At 57.9% G+C, this 22,600-nt stretch overlaps 1 protein-coding gene across 3 annotated transcripts in view; it reads right to left on the bottom strand.

Moving 5' to 3' along the window:
- MACROD1 (mono-ADP ribosylhydrolase 1) overlaps positions 1-22,600 on the bottom strand; it is a 142,674-nt gene that overhangs the window by 9,168 nt on the left and 110,906 nt on the right. For all 3 annotated transcript variants that reach the window (XM_019645245.1, XM_019645247.1, XM_019645246.1), the window contains exon 4: positions 5,333-5,362. In XM_019645245.1, the coding sequence (XP_019500790.1) occupies positions 5,333-5,362 (30 nt within the window). The remainder of the gene's footprint in view (positions 1-5,332; positions 5,363-22,600) is intronic.

Here is a 22,600-nt window from a genome sequence, read left to right as displayed (position 1 = left end):
CCCCCCCCCCCAGGGTCATGGGTGCTTGTATGAAGAAGAGAGAGGGTGGGCCCAGGGTGGCAGGGCCCACCCATGGTTAGGACCACTGTGATGGGGTGGAGGGATTTGTGCACATGTGCACACGGGCCTGGGCACAGCCGTCCACACATAGGTCTGTTCCAAGCACTGACTGTTTGCCGGGAAGTGGGCAGACAGGTGCCTGTGCATGCCCCTTAGGGGGTGGTCTGATGGGGAGCGGTTGGTACTTAAATAAGCACACAAACGGGAGTCTGATTATCAAGGGTAACAGAATGCCAACCTAAGGGGGTCAGGGTCTGCCGTGTCCCAGTGCCACGGACAGTGTCAGGCCCTCAGTAAATAGAGCAGGAGTGAGGGGTAGCCTGAGAGGCAGGCCTGACATGGAGATAACTTAGGAAGGAAGATTGTGGTGTGAAGGCAGAGGAGCCGGCAGGCACAGCAGCAGCGTGTGCAAAGGCCCTGGGCCAGGAGAGAGCTGTAATGGAAGCTGAGATGCCTGCAACACAGGGGCGATGGGACACACACAGGGATTTGCCATGGGGGCATGGGGAGCAGGGGCTATACAGAGCAGAGTGGGCTGGAGGGTAGGGTAGCCGCGCCCTCATGGTCATGTGCGGGCTCCTGCAGGTTGGGGTGGGGCTGCTGACCTCTGGAATGAAGGGGTGTTGCTGGCAGTGAGTGTGCGTGGGTGGGTTGGGACTCCATTCTGCCTTGCCCACCTGCGCCTGCCAGGAACCTGCCTCACCCCAGCCCAGCTGCCCCTCATGCTGGCCCTTCAGGGCACTGGCCAGGCAGGAGCAGAGATGGCGGCCACGGAAGCAGAGGAAGGCGGCCCTGAATTAATCTGTCACTAAAGCTTGGCCATGGCAGGCGCAGTCATGATTTAGATGAATAATTGAAACGCTCTGATACATTTATTATCCCTTTAGTGCAAAAGTGGCAGAGAAAGACGAGGGGTAATTGAAAAAGAGCGCACAAATCTCCACGAGAAAGCCGGCTCCTTATCGCCGAGTAAACATTTCAGTCCTAATAAACAGGAGAGACACGCGTCAGGGCCCTGTCGATTCCCATGCTGATTTAGGGCCCGCCTCCCTTCTTACCATACAATAGGGGAATGTTTAAAAAAATTTTTTTTTATCGAGCCAGTAAAAGGCTCTCCAGAAGGGAGGTGGGAGAGCAGGAGCGGGCCTGGCAGTCTCAGGCCTAATAAGGGCTTGGCCAGAAGCTAGGTGGCTGCCCTAGCCCCATCAAGTCTGCCTACTGCATGGGTCTCTAACTCCGCTGTACTTGTGGAGCTCCTATTCAGCCTTCAGGGCCCAAGTTAAATGCCCCCTCTGCTGGGAAGCCTTCCACCACAATGGGTCTCTTTGAGGGCAGAGCCAAGTCCCGAGTATCAGTATTTGACATAGGTATACCCCCACCATACACACACGCTCAGAAAGAGCCCTGGGAAAGAATGAGGAGTAGGGGGCTTCCCCAAGATTCACTGTTTCCAGAACCTAGCTTCCTAGCTTGGTCCCAGGAGCTGGTGGGGGCTCAGGCCCAGAGTGAGGCGGGCCTAGGAGCCCTGGACTCTATGGATTAAGTCCTTCTAGGCCTATCAGCCTCTGGGGGGCTTTCTCTGAGGTTAGGGGTGTCCAGCAGACTCCCCTCCCTGCTCCCCAGAGGCCACAGTCCTCCCTGGCCCTGAACCAGCACATACTCACAGTAAAAATTGTGGGCTCACTGCACAAAAGGGCTCACTATAGCCCAGGCCCTAGACCCCCTTTTGAGAGCCCCTTTCTGAGCTGATAGCTGCCCTGGGCCCCGCTGGTTTATTGCCTGCTGTCCCTTTGCCCCAGGGACTGGAGGGCCACCCCGGGGCAGTTAGACCTGTGTCCCAGCTCCTAGGGCAGGGCCCAGCGCACAGAACATGCAACTAACTGCCCCACAAAATCCCCTAGAGCCCTGCTCCTGGGGAGAGTACATTCTGGTGGGGAGACAGGCAATGAGAACAAACATAAGGCAAGTCCCTTAAAGGGGATCATGATGTGGAAAAAGGCGCAGAGCAGGTGAGGGGAGCAGCGTGGTGGGCCGGGCTGGCTGTGCAATTTTAAACAGAGTGGCCAGGGCAGGCTGAATGGGACTGGTGCTCATTAAATGCCTCGATGGGGTCCTATAGCTCAGGGGTTAGAGCACCGGTCTTGTAAATGCCGCGATGGGTGGGTCATGATGGGACGAGGGTGGGTAGATGGATGGATGGGTGGGTGGAGGGTGGGTAGGTGAATGGGTGGTGACAGGGGTGGTTGGGTGGTGGGTAGAGGCCTGAACCCCTCAGGGTAGACTCGGGAGAAGAGGGCAGAATCTTAGGAGACCCCATGGGAAGATGGGGGTCCGTCTGGGCAGTCAGGTGGAGACCAGGGAACCTAGTCCCAGGCTACTTCTGCCTGTGTCTCCCACAGGGTTAAGGCTAGATGGACTCGACGACTGGGGGCAGTGGAGGGCACAGGTGGCAGACTTGAGGGCAGAGATGTCCCGTAGGTCTGGGGCCCTCTCCCTTCCAGCCCCACGCAGGTTTCAGGCCCCTACCAGCCCCAGCCTCACCCCTACCCCAACCCCTCCCTAACACCTCCACCTTGCTCCAATCACATTAGTGGAGTGACAGCCTCAGCGAGTACTTGCGGCGACTCCATAAATCTCAGCCAGCGTTAAAAGGCTAGACTCCGGGCCCACTTCCTCCCAAGTCCTGGCTCACCCCATCCATCTCTGCGTCAGTCAGGCCGCACTTGGGGCCTGTTCTAGCATCTTCTCATCCTCAATGACAAAAGAAGGGGAGCTAGAGGGACCCTCAAGGTGCCTCCCCCTCAATCTGGCTAGAGCAAGCACCCTTGACTTCCCAGAATGAGGTCACCAGGCCATCTGTGAGCCACTCCCTGCCCTGCCTAAAACCTCCGTGGCCCCCACTGCCCTCATCAGCAAGTCCTTCTCTTAACATGTAAGGCCATCCCTGCCGTCACCTGTAGTTCCTTCCTTCCTTCCTTCCTTCCTTCATTCAACAACCATTTATTGAGCACCTGCTCTATCGGCCAGACCCAGTTTCAGGTGCTGGAGATACTGTTGTGCCCTCAGAGCTTTTGTTCTCAGTGGGGAGACAGACAATAAACAATGAACATAGTAAACAGGTAAATTATATGGCAGGTCAGGAGAGAAGTGCTCTAAGAAAAAGAAAAACTAGAGCAGCGTGAGGGGCCAGGAAAGGCAGGATGGGGCAGGGCAGGATGGGTGGGCCTCCGGGAGAAGGTGGCATACAAATCAAGACTTGTATGAGGTGAAGGGGGCAACCACATGGCTATCTGAGGAAGAGGGAACAGCCAGTGCAAAGGCCCTGAGGCAGGAGCAGGCCAGGCCTGTTCCAGCAAGGAAGGCCAGTGTGGCTGGCACAGAGGAAAGGGCAAGCAGTGTGGTGGGGAGTCTGAGAGTCTTTGTCGACCTTGGCCTTGGCTCTGAGTGAGGTGAGAGTCCTGGCAGAGTTTTGAGCAAGACAGGGGTATGACCTGACTTAGGATTTAGAAGGCCCACACCTTTTTGTGGTCTTTTGTCTCTGGGGTCTGAATGGCTAAAAATCCAGCTCCTCATATGGTCTCAGGCTCCTGCATCATCTCCTGCCTCCCTTCCTCCTGGCTGGGCTCTCACCTCTCTGACCTGAGTCTCCCCGAGCCCCCCACGCTCTCCCTGACTTCAGGCTTCACCTGCACTGTTCTCTCTGCCCAGGACACTCTTCCCACTGCTCTTCACTGGCTCTCTCCTATCTAGCCCTCAGGTCCCAGTGGAGGCACTGCCTCCTCCCAGAAGCCTTCCTGATGCCCAAGCCCGGTTAGGTGCATCTCGCTGAGCCCCCATCATGCCTGTGAGCCTCCCTCCGCCCGCCGCCACAACTCACACACGCACAGATCACCCTGTGTAATGGTGGGTGCTCTCATCCGGACTGTGAGCTCTGGGAGGGCAGAGACCAGGCCCCTCTGGTGCCCGGAGGATCTGTCCTCATACCCAGCTCAGAGCCCGGCGCCCAGTAGGCATGCAATCACTGGGTGATGAATGGACAAAGGAGAGGGGTAGCTGTGGGCAGCACGTGGCAGGTGTCGTCAAATCAATAGGGCGGCTAAGTCCTCCATAAGGACAGGCTTCAGAAGAGGGTCCTAAATGCCTTTCTATGGGCCCCTGGCCTCTAGTGAAGCCCCTCACTCTGGGAGGCCTCCAGGATAGCTGTGACCTCCACAGGGGCAGCTGGAGGAGAAGTGGGGAAGGAGGGAGGGAAAACATCTCCAGCCACAAACAGACGCCCCCACCCCCGCATCCTGGCCGGCCACTGACAGCTCCTAGTGTTGCTCATATTTATTCCCGACCTTCACTGCCCCTTTTATTTTTCCCCCTTTTAAAACCTGGCCTGGGCCCCGCCACCGCTGCAGTAAACATGGTCCCCGGGATTTATCCGACGGCACATTAACCCCTGCCCCCTGCCTCACCAATCATCCTGCTGCCTGTGCAGACAGCCGGCAGCCCAGCCAGCGTGCGCAGCCCAGGGGCTGGGGCGGCCTGGGCAGGGCTGGCCAGGGAAAGCAGGCCCTGGGGGCAAAGTCACTGTCCCCCACCCCATGGCACCTGCTGACCTTGGCCTGGCCGCACAGCCCACCCTGACCTCCGACCTCCAGCCCACCTGGCCCAGCTGAAACCCCTGCCTCATGGTGGTCATTGACAATTGTGAACACACAAATGTTCTCGAGGGCTTAGCAGCTGGCAGAGCTCTCCCTGATGTCACAAGACCTTGGCCTGGCAGTGGGGCCATCCTGCGCAGTTTTGGGGCAGAGCAGAGATGACAATTTTGTCCTCACAGGTGGGGAAACAGGCCAAAGGGGCACAGAGCATGCCGAGGGCACGTGGGGGGCAGAGGCAGGGCTGGGCTTTTCCCACCACACCTGTGACTTCCTAGTCCCCAGCCCAGGCCCTTTTAAACCTCACATGTTCCCCCCAGCCCCCAGTGATAGGCCAGGAGGCCTCTGTTCAGAGGATGGGGACCTGCCTGGGTCACCCAGTGGTGAGGTCCTGCTGTGTCTACACTGATGGCAGACCAGGCAAGGCCAAGAGGGTGAGAGAGAGAGAAGGACAGAGATGGAGAAATTGGCGGGGGGGGGGCACTGTGGGGTTGAGGGGGAGGGCTGTGGCCGTGAAGGACGGCAGTGTGCTGGGTCAGCAGGTGACAAGCGGCCCTGGAAGGAGCATTGCCAACCCCCCCCCGCACCCCCCTCATACCCCCAAACCACAGGGAGGGTCCACTCACCGCCTCCGCCTCCGAGCAGGGAGCTGTTGGCTGCAAGAGAGAGAAAAGGCCAGTCAGTCAGAGCGGCTGGTAGGACAGGCGGCTGTGTGGAGGGGGGAGATGGGGGGCTGCCTGCTGGACCTCCAGGCTCTGGGTACAGGGTCCTCTCTGAGACACGAGCAGATAAGGGGGAGGTGGAAGGGCCTCGGACTTCCTCTCCCGCGGAGGTCTAATGGGCCTGGGGTTTGTATGGTGGTGAGTGAGGGCCAATGAGCCACCAGAGTCCTGCCCGCTCACCCCGGAAGCAGCTGCGTATGGGGTCTCCAGTGGCAGATGACCCGCAGCCACACTAGTCCTTTTATTCAATCATTCTTTCACCCCACAGTGTCTCCTGAGGCCCATCTATGCTAGGTCTGGTGCAGAGATATGGGGTGCACAGGGCAGCCCTGGTCCCTGCCCTGGGGGCTCACAGGCTGCAGAGGGACACAGACTTGAAGCCACTAGGAAACCAATAGCTGTGGTAAGTGTTGCCCAGGGAATGAGTGTGTAGGGGGTGAGAACATGAGACTGTGAACCCAGGCTGGGGCGCCTAACAGATGACCAAGTGTGATGTAAGGACCCTGACCCGGGGCAGCACAGTGGGGGTCCAGAACACTGGGCCTGGACCCAAAGCTGGGTTCGACAGATGGTTGACTTCAGCCACTTTGCTCTGTGCCTCAGTTTCCTCCAGGAAGAACAGACCACCTTACAGGATTGGTGTGAAGGTCAAGGGAGAGATTGGGACCCTCAGATCCCGTCCCTGTGGCTGTCCTGTCCCTCTCGCTCTGCCTGGCCGGCTGCACCCTCCTGCCTTTCCACGGGGCTGACGTGGGGACAAAGTGAAGCTGGCAGTCTCTCCACCAGAGTGTCAGGGCTGCGCAGGTCAATGTCCCCTCCCCAGGTGGGGCTCCAGCTTCTGGCCACACAGCTGCTTCTGTGCTAACTGCTCATGCTGATCAACACAGGTGATGGCGAGACAGGACAGGTCATCCCCAGGCCCAGGTGCTGCCCAGGTGGGGAGACCAGCTGGGCCGCAACCCCTCTGCCCAGGAGCCCTGGCTTCCAGGCAGGGCCTTCAGCTCCTCACCACTCTGGCACCCACCGTACCTCCCCAGGTCGTGTTACAGCCCCTCGATGATATGTGGGGAACACACAGCAGAGCCGGGGCCAGGAGTGGGGGCCGTTTCCGGCCAGCCAGGCTGCAGGCCCCGGGGTGCCGTGCGGAAGCTCCGGACGCTGCTAAGCGGTATCGGCGGCTCTGAGTGGCTGGTCTCCCAGAGCTGACAGCTCTTCGCTTGGGGAATAATTAATTCCACAGCCCAAAAACCCAAGGCTGTAAGTTGCCACGTTACTTGCGAGATTAATACAAGCAGCTAATTAAGATGGAGAGGCAGGGAGCAGCTGGGCACTCCCGGAGCAGGGCTGGGGGTCTACAGGGATCCCGGGGGAGGTGGGCGAGGCAGCCGAAGCCAGATCCAAGCAAGACCAGGAAAAGGACCACAACAGGACCCCCAGGCAGACACGCAGGCCGCTGAGAAGCTGGGCCCGCAGAAGGCCTGGCTGTGGCCCCAGGAGCATACACTTCAATGACAGAGTGAGGGCTATTTGCCAGGCACACGCCGATTGCTTCACACAGATGATCCTGTTCACTGTCATAACAAAGCCACAAAGAAGGGGCTATAGCTCCCATTTTATAGATAGGAAAACCGAGGCTCAGCGGTTGAGTTGTACATGGCAGTAGCAGGATCAGAACTGGGTCTGTCTGACTCCAAAGCCAAGCCGAAAAGTAGGCCGACCTCAAGGCAGATTGCCAGAGGGACTGTCACAGGGAGGCTCTCCTCCTGGCCAGGGCTGGGGCCTGCCTCCTCCACACTCCCTGCAGAGCACACAGTAGGTCTCACCCCCACCCCAGTAGGTCTAGCTGCAGAGCTGAGGGGCTGGGCATCGGGACAGCCCTGCCCCGGAGCCAGTCGGGGAGGTCGGGCATCTCAGGTCACCAGGGTCCAGCTCCCGGCTCCCTTGGTCCTTGGGGTAGTCCTGGAAGCTGTTGGAAGTCGCCTTCTGCGGCCCTTTCCCACCTCCCCCATCACCTCTCTCTCTCTTAATTAACACCCGCGGCAAACGAGCTGGCTCCTGCTCAGAGGGCTTAGTGCCAAATGGATTGGCAGCTAGCCTTGAAGGGGCAGGAGGGGAGGGGGCGCTGACCTGCTGCTCTGCAGGCCCCTGTTGGAAGGAGATGCCAACCCCCTACCTGCCCAGCACCCCCTAAACCCCACCGTGTGTGGCCCTGCCCAGATGAGGGGGCTAAGGTGTACTGTCCCATGTCCACCAGGCCAGGAATATCCAGGGGCCAAGGAGGTAGGCCTGGGGCAGAGGAAGGATTTCACCAGGTTGAGCTGGAGGAAGTGCTGGCCAGGTGGCCAGGTGGCTTTACCTGCCACAGGTGGGAAAGGGCAGGCAGGCTGGCACTAGGGCTCAGACTTGGGCTGCACAGAGGACTTGGATATGGCCCTGTCCCCAGCTCAGCGGGTATCCTAGGAGGTCAGTCTGCAGTGTCCCCTGCCCCTAGCCCACCACACCTGGCAGTCCCACGGGTGGGGGCTCGGGGGAAGGGCAGCGGCCCAGTGGTTTGGACCCGGTTCCTCTCCAGCTCTTTTCCCTGGGCCCCTGTCTGGCCTTCTCCCCAGGGGCCCGGATGCCTGGCCACGTGCTGCCCCCATAAGGCTGCCCAAGGCTCTCACAGCTGGGCCAGGCTGCCCGGGTGAATGGCCTGGAGGCTTGGGGAGGACACTATAAAAGGGGGGCCGTGCCAAAGACACCAATAGGCCATCCTTTGGGTGAGTCCCCCAGCCTCGCCCTAAGCAGGGTGGTCCCAGGCCTTCCTGCTCCCCACCCAGGCCGGGGCTGACTCGTCCCACCTCACCTACCCCTAATGCTGGCCTTGAGTATCCAGCTCCTGCCCCTTCTGCTGTCCACTCCCTCATGCTCCCCTTAGTTTGGCTTGAGGCTTTAAATCACAACTGGTCATTAGCCCATTTCTCAGATGAGGAAACTGAGGCTCACAGAGTGGCTGGGGAGTGGGGAAAGACAGTTGGTTGCCAGCACGCATTTTCTTTACCCCGGTTCTCTCCCTGGGTCTGAAAGGGTTCCTGACACCTTCTTGCTGAGACATGGTGATGGCTGAGCAGCCGCATGGCTTGATGTGGGGACAAGCACTGGGCTTCCAGTCCAAGCCAGGGCTCCTGACCCAGCCCCACCCAAGGGACCCAAACCTGCCCCAGCAAACAGCAGGGGTCTTTGAGCTTTTGAGGGGCTGGGTGAGCTAGGCCCAGGCCTCGCCCTGGGGGCCCGGGTATGGACAAAAGGCTTACTGGAGTTTCGAGGGTGTAGGTTCCTGGGACAGAGGGAGTACGTTGGGGGCTGGGGGTGCCTGGTCTGAAAACTGTCATCGGAGTCCACTTGCTGGTCCCCACCACAGTGTGAGGTGGTCCAGCCCAGCCGCAGCCCCCGCCAGAGGACATGCCTACGCTATGCTCCACTAGACTTGATTAACTGGCTCCGAGCCTCAGTGCTGGGCCTGTGACCTTGGGGTGGAAATGAGGTTTGCACCCCTCTTTGCCAATCACTGCCAAATCCTCTGTCCCCTGATGGTGGTCCGTGGGGCCAGGGCCTGGGGGCCCTGGGGAACTCACTCCCCATCTCCCAACCATTCTGCCAGCCCTTCCTTGCCCCGACCCTACTGCTCATGCAGCGCACCCCCGAGCCCCCATCTTGCCCTCTGTCCACTCCACACTGTCTCAGGCCTGGCGCACCTCCTCTGAGGAAACCCAGCCCCTCCCCCACCCTCGGCACTTGCTGTCCCCGTGGGCAGGGTGGAATTACTCCCCGAGTCTGTGCCCCAGCTCCCGACCTGGTTCAGGGGCTGGCATGTGGCCACTGCCATTGTCACTATAGGTCAGAGGAGGCCCCAGGGCAAAGGTGGACCCGGGCGGCCCCTTCTTCGCTCTACACAAAACATTTTAATTGGGTGCCAACCATGTGCCAGGTGCCACCAAGCATGCAGAGATGAACCAGATACTGTCCCTGGGAGGAGGAGGAGGGAGGAAGCATGTAAACACCACGGGGAGGAAGGTACAAGAGCTGGTGCCGCCTGGAGATTGGTCAGGCTTCACAGAGGAGGTGGCCTGTGAGCTGAGGTTTGAGGCTGTGCACCTTCAGAGATAAAACAGAAAGGCATCTGGGGAGTGGCCCAGCATGGGCAAGGCCAAGGGCAAGGGCCTAACGGGTCAGAGCATTTCCCTGGACAGGATGACGCCACAGTGTGTGTAGGTTGGGGAAGGACAAGGACAAGGTCAAGGTCAAGGTCGGCTGGGCCTGATTCTCCACAGCTGGAGGGAGGACCAAAGGGGCTGTAATAACCGGGATGAGGAGGAGGCAGAGGGAGGCCCTGGGGCACACAGACACCTCTTCTTCTGGCTGCCCACCCCGTGCCCCCTGGCCCTGACGAAAGCGCTCATGGGAGTAAGAGCACCCACTCTGAGGGCCCAGGCATGTGCCTTGGGCCCATAATACTTTTAAGGACCCACAAAAATGTTGTAATTTCTTTTAAAATCAGAAGAAAAAAATGAACTTTAAAGTTGAAGAAAACATTTTAATATATAATGTTAATGTATTTGTCTTTATGCCAACAACGTAATAAAATCTAACTTTAGTTGTTTTATGGGGGAAGGGCCCACAATGGCAGAAATGCCTGGGCAGAAGACAGGTAAGCTCCGAACTCACGTGGGCTCATTTAGTCCTCACCCTCTGCAGAAGACATCATTACTAACCCATTTTACAGACGGGAGAGTTGAGCCATGAAAAACGATCTTCTCACAATGCAGATTTGAGCATCTCCTATTTTACCCCAGTGTCCTGATCAAACCCTCCCACAGCTCCCTGTGGCTCTCAGGATAAAGAACGGTCCCTAGCATACCCCAGGCTTGTGGACCCCACTGAGTCATCACCTCATTTCTTCCCCTCGCCCCTCCATCTTTTCCTCAGCCATACTCCTCCGGCTCCATGGTTTGGTACCTCTGCCTGGAAGATACTCTCACCATCCCCCACCCTGCGAGTCAGCCTTGAGGAGTACATCAGGTCTAGAGCTAGTCAGTCCTTGGTTACACCCTCCCAGGGGCTATGAATCACTGCCTCCAGCATCTTCACCTCCCAGATGAGTGCCTACCTTGCTTCCCCATCCCTCAACCCTGTGTGTCTCATCCACAGTTGTGTCCCCAGCTCCCAGCACAGAGCCTGGCGTACAGCAGGTGCCCGCTAACAATTTACTGAACAAACTGAACAGGTTATATATGGACTGTGCCCAGAGTCATTCAGCTAGGCTACACAAGGTCTGCCTGGCTCTGAAGCCCAGGAACTCATCCACTAGGCCTTGCAGAAGAGCCCACCCCTAAAGAGCCCTCAGGAGGCAGGACCTGGGGCGGGGGTGTGCATGTGACAGGGCTGGTCCAAGGGCAACGGCAGGAGGCGGTGTAGGAGCTGCCTCAGCTTTTCCCTGGTGTGAACTAAATCCTCCAGCCCCTGGTGGGGGAGCACTGAGGGAGGCGAGGGGCACCATGCGGGGGCTGAGCCACTAGAGAGGAGACTCAGTGACCTGAGGAAAGCGCTGAGCAGGTGACTAGGCCAGGGAGAGGCCTGCACTCAGGCACAGCGGTGACAGCAGTGACTTTGAGCAGGCACAGCCCCTTTGTGTGCTTCTGGGGGCCACTGCTGACACGTGCCCCTGACTGCTGTTCCAATACCTCGCCCTGGCCTCAGATGCCTTAGAGGCCACCAGCCAGGCTGGGGCGCTGGAGGTTGCTCTCCCAACCCCCAGCCCCTGGACCGGACCCTCTTTCTTCTACCCTCCCTTCTAAGGCCAGATCTCAGCTTTCTGTCATTTGACAAATATGCATGTAGCCCCTACTATGTGCCAGGCTCTGGGACAGCAACAGGCAAGGCCCTGCAGGCACAGAGCTCATCATCTAGCAGGGGCTGAGCAACACTAGCACGAGAATAAACTTGAACAAAAACTACTGTCAGCACCGCAGGTTGTGAAGGGAACAAAAGGGAAGAGAGATTGGCAGGCAGGCGGGTGGGGGCTGATCAAGAAGGAGTCAAGACCTGCTGAACAGAGGGAGCCCTGGCAGGGGCCAGCCTGTGCAAAGGCCCTGAGGCAGGAGCCGGCCTGGTGGGTTTGAGGCACAGGAGGCTGCTGTGGCTGAAGCAGAGAGAGTGAGGGAGGGAAGTAGGAGAGAAGATCAAAGGACAGTGGGGGCAGGAGAGGGACCTGCTGGCTCCTGCACTGTCCAGGCGGTCCCTTCCCAGACCTCCCTGAGGGAGTGGGAGCCTCCTTGGCACACCCCCAATGCCTGTGCATCCCTGTCGCAGCCCCTACTGGTCCATTGCAGCTGTCCAGTTCTTGGCCTGCCTCCCCTTGGCTGGGCCCCCACAGCTTACCTGCACCCTAGAGCATGCCACAGAGCCTGGTACCTATGAGGTGATGATGGTTGACTGACTGGAGGCCCCCGCCCCATCGGCAGGTTTAGGGGAGTGGGCTTTATTCTTGGGACATCAGCGATGTTGCCTCCCCCACATCCCGCAGGCCAGCGGTTGGTGTCTATGTTACTGAGGGTGAGTCGTTTAAAACATGCTTTAGATGAGAAACGCCCCACTGATGGAATAAAATGTAAAATGTGCCGAGTTTTTGAAGATAAAACAAGAGACTTCAAAGGCATCTCAAGCTACAAGCAGTCGCCATGTTTGACAAGCTCTGTCCCGCTAGGCCAAAGTCACTGTCCTCTGAGGTGGGGCTGCCCATGAAAGTGTAAGGCTTACTGGACTGTCCCCAGGCCTGGAGGCGCTCATGGGGGGCAACGGGGTTCACCTGTATTGGCACCAAACTGCAGGCTAACACCCACACAAGACTTCTGCTGACCATATGGACACGTGCATACGTGTGTCCATACACCCCTTCCTGCCCTATTTACAGATGGGGAAACTGAGGCCTAGAGAGGTGAAGTGACTTGCCCAAGGCCACAGCCCTTAGTGGGAGGAGCCGACGTTCTGTGTTTTGCAAGGCCTGGTCTTAAAAGCCCCAGCTGTGAACTTGAGCCAGTTGCGCCACCCCCTGGGGCCTCGGTCTTCTCATCTGTGGGGTGGGGAGGTCAGTTAACTGAGGCCCTTGTGGGCATAGATGATAAAGTTTAAAATGCCTGTAAACTGTTATGGCTTCACAGAGCATCGTGGTGGCAATGGGCGCAGAAGCTGGGGTCCTCAGGCACAGAGGGTCCCCAGTTGTCCCTGGTCAGCCAGGAAGAAGAGTGAGTGAGATCAGCCTGCTGACAGGTTGGATGAATAATAACAATAATAATAATGACAGCAGCTTCTTATCAAGGTTTGTTCCCCAGCTTCCTAGGGAGAGCCATGGGGACCCTGCCGGATGTGCAGCTCCATTCTACAGATGGGGAAACTGAAGCTCAGATAAGTGTCTGGCGGAGGCCACACAGGTTAGGATGGTGCAGATAGGGTTCGAATCCTTCCTGGACCATGAAGTACCCTGCTTAGCCAGACTCGGCTTGTTTGCCTCCAGGACTGAGCCCCTCACTCACACGTCTCTGAGTCCCGCGATTTCTCAAATCTGTTGGCAGTTGTACCCTGCTGCGCCCCACTTCTAGGACCCCCATCTCCCACTGGTCCTGTGCTAGGTCCCCCTTCCTCCACCTCCCCTGAACCTTGGATCCGCCTTCCTGAATCCTGCCCCCACCTCCCAGCTCCCCACGGCCCACTCATTCTGTCCATCCCAGCTCTGTGGCCCCGCTCCCTGGTCTACCTCGGGCACCCCCACCCCCACCCCCAGGCCTCTCCCTATGAAAGCAGCACAGTCAGCCATTTACACTCAAAGCTGGTGACTTCTCTGTGGTTCCTGCTGGCCTGGGCCTCTCCTTTGTCCCCTCCTGCCTGCGTACCTTGGGCACTTCCTCTGGAGAGTCAATCTCCCAGCCAGCCACCCGCAAGCTGGACCCCAAACCCTTGGGCCCCCAATCTCCCTTAACACCCACTCTCCAAGCCCCGTAGTCCCCAGACACCTTCCACTTTTTGGCAATTTGTTATGCAAGAAATTCATGTGCATTGCCCTAAATTAGATAATATACATAAACAAAAAGCAAAAGAAAAGTGAGTCACCCATTAGCTCATCACTCAGATTCGTCTAGCCCCTGTTCACATTTTCCTATAGGACCTTTTAGACTTTAAACACAAAATAGTTAATAACGCATTTATCGAGCAAATTCTCTGTGCCAGGCATTGGGCCAAGTCTTGCTGGTGGATTCTTTCCTTTTTCCCTCCCCTGAGAGCCTAATCAGAGGGTAATATTATTTTTCCCCCTTTATAGATGAGGAAATAGAGGCTCAGAGAGGTTGAGGGACTTGCCCAAGGTCATACAGCTGGGACGTGGAGGAGACGGGCTTGAATCGGGCTGTCTGATTTCCAAGGGACCACTGAGTGCTACAGTGCTGTGGGACTCTGGCTGCCTGGGCTCCCCTCCCCCCAAGAGCCAGGGGGCAGCCGCTCAGTGTCCCACCATTAGCATAACCATGAGCGTGAGCATCCCTGAAACCCAATTACCAGGAGATGGCTTGGGCCCCAGCCAGCCGGGTGCAGTCTCCATCTAAGCAGGAATGAGGGGCTGGGGCCCAAGGGAGCCCTGGCAGTTGGGAGAGTAGATGGCTGGGGGAAAACGTCCTGGGGGGAGGGGCCTGGAGAAGGCCCCGGTCAACGGCTCAGGGTCAGTGTGGATGGGTCCCGAAGGCAGCCTTGACCCCTCTGCTCAGCCCAGCTGAACAGGCCCAACTTCCACCAAGGATGGGTCACAGGTTCTTCTGCCTCTAGCTCGCTGGGTAACCCCGAGCAGCCCGCTGCCCTCTCTGAGCTTCCGTTGTCTTCCTGAAAGGAGAAAACCAGGGTGTGTTTGAGCAGAAGACAAATCATGGGTTTAGAGGAGGAAAGACTGCCAGCTCTGAGCAGTCAGGCAGGCTGGACCCCTACTTCTAACTCCCCCACGAGGCTCACCCACTGTCTCCTCCCTCCTGGGCCACTCACCCACTGCCCCACACCCTCCACTCCAACATGCGCATAAAAGCGGGCACACACGCACACAGGCACACACACAGCTCCTTGAACCACCACCAGCCCAACAAATACACCATCACAGAAGACTGAAGGCTCCCCTCCCCACCAAAGGAACCCAACCCCCTGCATTCAGCATGTTTTCCTTAGACTTTTACTGTGTCTACCCCTCAGCAGGACAGTACCGAGGTCTGCATGTCTTTGTTTTATATAAAGAGGAACTCCTGGGGTTAGCTGCTACTGTTCATGGTGCTGCTGGGGAGACTGACCCAGGCCGGCCCTTGCTGCTCTCCTCAGTCCGTTTTCACTGTGGTAAAATACTCCACGTGGGGACTATCCCACACTCATCCTCCCATCGTCCCACTGACCCACAGTCAAGCGTGCCTGGTTGTGTCTCTTGCAAACACAGCTGCAGTGGCATCTTGCACACGCCCTGTGCACACACGTGCTGGAGTTTCCCAGGTGTATGCCTGGGAGCGGGACTGCTGGGCTGTGGTATACGCACATCTTTAACTTTACTAGTTATTGCCAAATTGCTCTCCAAAGTGGTTGTTCAGATGATCGTTTTAAAATATAAATTAAATCATGTCACTTCCCTGCTTAAACTCTCAAATAGCTTCCGATTACACTTAGAATAAAATCCATATTCCCCTCCATGAATGCCTGGCTGCCTCTCACACTCTGCTCCCCCCAATTTCTTGGCCTCCTTTCTCTTCTTCTAATAGGTCTGGCTCTTTCATGCCCCAGGGCCTTTGCACGTAACGCTCCCTGTACCTAGCATACTCTTCTTTCAGCTCTTTCCAAACTGGCTCCTTTGCATTCTTTAGGTCTCAATGAAAATGTCACCTCCTCTAAGAGGCCTTCCCTGACCACCCAGCTAAAGTGCCTCTCGCCCTGTTCCTCTTATTGCCCTGTTTATTTCCTTTGGAGCCCATGCCATGGTCCCATAATGGTCTTGTCCTCAAATTTGTTTGCTGGTGTATTACTAGCATGGCAGCTTATGGAAGAGGATCTAGTCTGCTTTGGTCATCCTGTACCTAGAAGCCAGCTCTTAGTGCCACTCACTCCTTCAACAAACGTTGATTCTGGCCAGTCTGAGGGCAATGTCTGGAGGGGTGAATGAGCTCTGTGTGTCAGGGAGGGTGAGCTGTGGGGGAGGGGTTCTGCAGAGGGGTGCGTGGCTGAGTTGAGGGCAGAGGGGCAGCCAGGAGCCTTCTTGTACGGCCGTGGGAGCCATGGCAGGTGTTGGAGCAGGGGAGCAGCAGAGTCAGGCTTGCACTTTAGAGACCCTCCTCAGAGCTGAAGGGAGCAGACTGAAGGGGATGGGCCTGGAGTGGAGGCTGGAGGCTGGAGGCTAGTGGTGGCAGAGCACGGGTTAACAGAGGGCCAGGAAAAGAGGCAGTGCTGAACCCACAGGGCTCAATTAGAGGACTGCGGGGACAGGATGTGATCAGGCATGGGATCAGCTCCCAAATGTGGCTTAGTTAGGTCCATGGCAGGGGCACTTTGTGTGTGAGCTCCCACCCTCCTGCCCCCACCACTACAGGAAGCTGGGAGGGAGCTGTCCCCGATTTCAGAGAAGGCAGCAGGAATCCAGAGGCTCCTCTGGGAGACACGCAGACTTGACCTAGTCCAGCCCCTCAGGTACAGATGGGAAATCATGGCCCTAGAGCAGCGGTTCTCAACCTGTGGTTCGCGACCCCTTTGGGGGTCGAACGACCCTTTCACAGGGGTCGCCCAAGACCATCGGAAAACAAAAAGATATTTACATTACGATTCATAACAGTAGCAACATTACAGTTATAAAGTAGCAACGAACATAATTTTATGGTTGGGGGTCACCACAACATGAGGAACCGCATTAGAAAGGTTGAGAACCGCTGTCCTAGAGGAAAGGAACTGGAAAACCACACAACTGAATCCTCACCCTTGTTGCTTTTGGAACATGAAAGGTTGAACTGAGACCTAACACATATCACCTTCTTCTCAATAAGAACAGAAGGAAGGCGCCAACCACTTGCTGAACAGAGAGTTTAAGTTAGACACCAGGAAGGACTTCCTCGGAAACTGCCCACCAGACACAGCCTTGTCTGGCCAGCCTCCCCTGGGCAGCTGGTGACCGAGTGCTGCTGCGCCTGACGGGGACTCTCGGGACACCAGGCCTGTGGGGGGGTGGGGAGTGCGGGGGGTGGCTTGTTCAAGGTCACTCAGCCAGGAAGAGGCAGCTCATCTGGCTCTAAAACTAGTGCTCCTTCAGCGAGGGTGCTGGGGTCCCATTGGGAAGGCCAGGTGGGGGAGGGGTAAGGCATCCCAGCTCCCTCCTGTCCCTAGGTGTCTGGGAACCCAGGACACCCCCTGCCCTGCAGACCTCAGGGAGGTCATCTTACTCCCTCCCACGCTGTGTCCTGTCGGGACAAGATAGGACCGCAGTGTGGCCCCTGCCCTGACCGCCTCAGTGCTCCCTGGGCTGGGTGCCCCTCCTCTCTGTCTTCCTGGCCTCCCAGCTGGGACTCCACTCTGAGGAGGAGGAGGAGGAGGAGGCTGGCAACAGCAGCCATTGGTATGCGAGGCTGTGCCTCCGCCCCGCCAAGGCCCAGCCTTTCTGCTCAGCTCTTTAAGAACCCATCCTCGGCAGCATAGTGGTTGCTGGGCAACCCCATCCCCCCCTCGTCACTGGCGCCCTGCCCTTCTCCCCCCTCCCCCTCCTCTGTGCCTCCTCTCAGCAGTGTACTTAGCTCAGAACCTGCCAGGCCTGACTGCACCTGTGCCCAGCAGGTGAGGAGCCCAGCGACCCCACCCAGCCCCAGCCCTGGACCACAGCTCTGTGCTGTCAGGACTCGGGGAGGGAGACCCCGGGCTCAGCACACCCCATCTATAGACTCCCATGGCCCTCTCCGCCACTATCTCCAGTGGCCTCAGCTTCCCTGAGGTGTTGGAGCCTGTTGGGGGAGGGGGGACAGAGAAAACCCAAGGGGAAAGGCCCAGGAGCTGTCTGAGCCACCAGGGAGGTGGCCTGCTCGGGGCCTCAGCAGGCCCTGGGTGGTAAGAGTCCGAGGTGGTAAACTTGGACTGGGGCAGGGGTGGGAAAAGGAGGAGGTAAAAGGAACACAGAGTTCTGAGCCCCTGAAAAGAAGGTCAGCAGGAGGTGAGAAGAGGCGCAGTGATGGGGTGGGGGTGTCACTGAAGGCTGGGCCCCAACAGAGGTCTGAGGTTCCAGTCTTCCACCCCCACTATCTGCGGCCCTGCCCTCCCCTCCTGCCTCCTCGGGCAGTCATGGAGACCTCGCCCTCTGGCACCCCAATATCTTATCTTGGGCATGTGCCCTGTCTTTGCCCTCCCCAACTTCCTTCCTGATCAGGCCTGCACTTCTGGGCTCACCTGCTTTCCCTCTCCACGACCCTCTGACCAGGAGCTGCTCACTGTCGACCCCTCTGTGCCTTGGCACGTTTGTGTCCCTCCATATGGACTGTCCTTCGAGACACAATTCCCATCTCCCTCCCTGAACTTGGGATGTGTGTAACAGGTGAATGATAGCCAGAGTCAAGAAATGCTTAAATCACCATAAAAAGCATTACCTCTGCTGGGAATAATGGTCGGGGAGGGAGTGAGTGAGAGGCAGCCCTGAGTGTCTGGCAGGGATGGGGGGCAGTGATGTCATTTGTAGGGAGAAGAGGAAGCTCCCAAGGGAGAAGAGAGCCCATCGGAGACAAGCCTGGGCAGCAGCCTCTGTCCTACCAGGGCCAGGGAAGATGGGCTGGTGCAGAACCCTGGCCCTAGGGTGGCACCGTCTTGCCTCTGCCTGGGCCCGGTTCAGACCCTCTCTGACATCTTTCTCCCCCCGCCCCTCCAAGGGCTTCGAATTGCAACTGTCAGTCCTGATTTCTCCCACTTCGCCTCCCCATCACCCCTCACTCATACACACACCCAGACCCAACCTTGCCATTGCCCAGGGGCTGGAAGTGTGTCTGACCCACTTGAGCCCCTGGGGCCATCGTCTTGGGGCAGTTCCCAGTTTGGGGCAGCTGTCACCATTGCCTGGCAGGGCTGTTTCAGTGTGACATTCGGCAATATCTGACTGCCGTTGCCACACACTGGGCCCTGTGGCAGGTGCTGGGGACACGCAGGGACCACAGAGGCCCTGGCTGTGCTTCGGACAGGTGCCACGGTCCGGGAGCCAGGTGCTCACAGTCTGTTGGGAGAGATGGACGCCAACAAAACACATCACTAAACACAGGCTCTGTCAGTTTTAAGTCTTTGCCACTGTTTCCTATACTACCGAGGCTGAAAACGAGCCGCCAGCCACACCCTGATTTCAGAGATGTTCAGGTGTTGTCCAGTAGATGAAAAATATCGTCACACAAAGTCACATGTAATCACAGACTGAGCTAAGCGAGGAGATGGTGAGGGAGCAGGAGGAACAAAGCGGCCTCATTAGGGAAGGTAGGGTTAGGGGCGGCCTCTCGGAGGAGGTCAAGCCCTGGATGGAGGGCTGAGTGGGAGTTGGCTGGGCCCGAGAGGGGGCAGAGTGCAGGGGAGCGGGACCCTTATTTCAGTGCCTAGGGCAGGAGTGTGCCCAGAGGCAGGTGGCAGGGAGCACTGAGGCAGGCACGTGGAGCACACGTGCTCCTGCCCTGGCCAGCAGCTGCCCATGCTGACCCTCCTTGGCGCCACCTGCTCCCAGCGTTCATCCCCAGGAGCTGCTGGCTTCACCCCCGCCTGGCTTTGGTTCCTGCCGTGTCCATCCCCTGGAGCACTCTCTCTGGGACTTCCTCTTGGGCTGGGGACCTTGCTCCTTGCTCGCCCTGATATTCTGCTCTGGGGCCCACCCAGCTGCTCCTGTACCCTGATCCTGTGCTTTAGGGGAGGCACCCCAAGCCTCTGTGCTGTGCAGGATGAAAAGGTGTAGTGCACAGTGCGGGGTGTGGGGAGCGTGGTGGCTTTAGGACTTGGATCAGAAACGCTGCCGGGACGTTCTGGTGAGGGCTGGTGTGCCCAACCAGGTGTGCACAGCCAACCTGCCCACAGGCCACATGTCCACAGTGGACGGAAACATCGCGGGGCGCACCAGGCATCATCACCAGCGGCCACGGTCCGGGAGCCAGGCAGGCCAGTTATTCGGTGACTGTGGTTCTCTGGGAGCCCCCTCAGGTGCCCCCAGGCCCAGAAGACCCTGGGGATCTTGGAGAGATGAGGGCCCCTGCTTCCAGCCCAGAACAGGCCAGAGCAGGGCCGAGGGTGGCACAACCTTGGTTGACAACAGTCTAATAATGGTGAGGAGTATTGTCATAGCTCTTCACAGTATACAAAGCACTTTCCTCTTGAGACCTCAGGAGACTGTCACACTAGCCCAAGGAGGTCTGTGAGGGCCCCATTAAGATTAGAAAACTGAGCGCACTAAGGCTGAGATAGTGCCCGGGGTCACCAAAGGGCAAGTGCGGAAGTGGCGAACAGAATCCAGAATCTGGAGACCGTTGCGCGGGTAGGCGGGTGGTGGGGGAGGCAGGGGTGCTGCAGGCAGGGCCTGGGTGACCTTGGCTGTCCAGTGGTCAGCCTAGTTGCTGGACACTTCCTGGTTTACTGTTGCCCAGGGAGTAGGGTTGCTGGGACTTGTCGAGCCCAAGGCTGAAGCCACAAATGGTCTCCAGGTGACTGTGCTGCCTCAGGCTGAGAGCATCTCCATGAGTGCCCAGCTTGAAGACTAGCTCAGGCCTCCTGGGCCAGGGCCCCCCCACGATCACTGCTAACTAGTGCACACAGGGGCTCAGCAAGCGTTGAATGGACAAGTGATCTTTCTGAATGTCATAGCTGATGGTGCTCAGGCTGTACTTACACTACCTCCCTGGTACCCTACTCCTTCCAGGATAAAGGCCAGACTCCCCAGGCTTGTTCAAGGCCCTGCACACCTGGTTTTGCTGACATCAGTCACCTCATTAACACCATGGCCCTGCTGATCCCACTCCCCAACTCTGACCAAGAATTCGTCATCTCCAAACCCCAGGATCTTTCATGTCACAGCTCCTCTGAACAAGCCGGAATGAGCTTCTAGAGTCTGCCCAGAACACTCGTCCTGACCCTCCAAGACCCAGCTCAACAGCCACCTCCCTTGGGAAGCTGTCCTTGCCTTGCACGTCCCAGTGGACTTGGGCCCTGGATCCTGGGGTCGTGTGGCAGCGCGATCCTGCTAAGCCCTAACTGTCTGGGCGCCTATCCCCATGCCGCTGGATTCCCAGCTTTATCAGCGTGGGGTCCAACAGGGCTCAATTCACTTTTGGTCTTTGGTGCCCCCAAAGCACTCGGGACACGGTAAATATTCTGTGAACTGTATGCAGCCACCAGGCATGGCTGAGTGAGTTTACGGTACATCAGCTAGAGGGAATATCATGCAGCCATTAAAACCACAATTATGAAGATGATATTTTGATATGTAAGAGCAACATGTCAAATAGAGCTATATCCACACCATCCATTCCACTCCACGGCACTGAGTGCTGCTCTGTGCCAGCTCTGTGCTTGGCATGTGGGCAGCAGGGACGGAAGGGGTCCCTCCTTCAAGGGATCCAGTTAGAAGAGGAGGAAGACACGCGCACACACATAATTCCTGAGCAACATGCTAAGTGCCACAATGGAGAGATGGCGGAGCCTCAGTACCCTCATATCCATCCGAGGTCTGGGCAGGTGGAAAGGAAACGACCACTCAGTAAAAATGACAGCCGACAGTGCATGGACAAGCCTGGAAGGGCGCAGAGGAACGAAGGCTGTTGACGCCACAGGGCGGTGGCATTGTGGGTGATTTTTCTTTCTTTTATTGTTGGTATAATGCCATTTGGGCAATAAATAAAAATTGGGAGGAAAAAAATAGCTGTTTGGTGAATTGAGTAAAGCAGAGAAAGAAGGAAGGGAGTTAAGAGGAGGTAAATGGGAAGGGAGAGGTGAGGAGGGAAAGACAAGAAGGGTAGAGGCAGGGGTACTCACTGTGAGGGCAGAGGCAGCAGAAGCCCCCTTCTGCTCCTGGGCTTGGGGAAGGTGGGCTGGGAGAGCACAGGAGGGGGCTCAAGTATCCCTTACCTGACCTTCCTCCAGGAATCTGGGAGGGCATCCCAGAGAGGTGGTCCGGCCACCAGAGAGTAGGGTGTGCTGGGCCCCTGGAAGTGCCTGACACAGGCCTAGGGTTGGGACAGTAGTTGGGGGGTGGGGGATGAGCCTGGGGGGCGGGGTCCCAGCCAGATTTTGGGGAGTTTGAGTGTGGACCTGCAAGCAGTGGGGGGCAAGAAGCGGGGGGGTGTTCTACGCAGAGACAGGGACTCAACTCAGAGCAACTCTCCACCCCCCCTCCAAGACCCCCCACAACAGGTGCAGACATTTCCTGGGTCCCGATGTGTGCCAGGCACTGCCCTAGCCACCTTCCCATTCAAGGTCTCCTCCAACCCTCATATCAGCCCTCTGGGGTAGGTGCTTAATGCTCCCATTTTCAACAGAGGATGCTGAGGCTTGGAGAGGTTAAGCGACTTGCTCAAGGTCAAAATCGGCTAGTGAGGGGAGGGGCGGGGTTGGGATCTGACCCGGGCACTGCCAGCTTAGGCAGCTGGCTGAGGCACAGCACAGGGAGGGCTGAGTGTTTACAGAGAGCAAGCGCAGGTGAGGGGGTCTGCGTGGGGAAGGGGCGCCACGCAGGGAGGAAGGGGTTACCTTGGCACACAAGAGTAGGCGGTGGGTACCTGTTAGTGAATGAATGCATGGGTGGACGGATGAATGAATGAATGGATTGTTGGAAGGATGGATGAATGAGTGGGTGCAGAGAGGAGGGGTGTAAAGGGAGGCTGCGCGTGAGCAAAAACCGGTTTCTCTCTCCCCCGCCCCTGAGCTGGAGGCTGGCTCTGGGAGCCTCCCTCCTCGCCCCCCAGGGGGGCCGGCTTACCAACCTCCTGCCCCCGACCCCCAGCCATTTTCGCCTGGGGCTAGCGGGAGGAGGACGCGGATGCCGTTTCTCCCAGGCTGGGCCCGAGTCCCCGCGCGGCGGCGCAGCCTCCCGCGCCGGGTCCCGCCGGCCAGTGCGCAGCGCGGCGCCCCCGCCCCCGTCGCCTCCTCCCC

Source organism: Hipposideros armiger, unplaced genomic scaffold, assembly GCF_001890085.2.
Source record: "Hipposideros armiger isolate ML-2016 unplaced genomic scaffold, ASM189008v1 scaffold_93, whole genome shotgun sequence".
In the NCBI taxonomy this organism is placed as follows: domain Eukaryota; kingdom Metazoa; phylum Chordata; class Mammalia; order Chiroptera; family Hipposideridae; genus Hipposideros; species Hipposideros armiger.
This window is presented reverse-complemented; position numbering and strand designations above follow the sequence as displayed.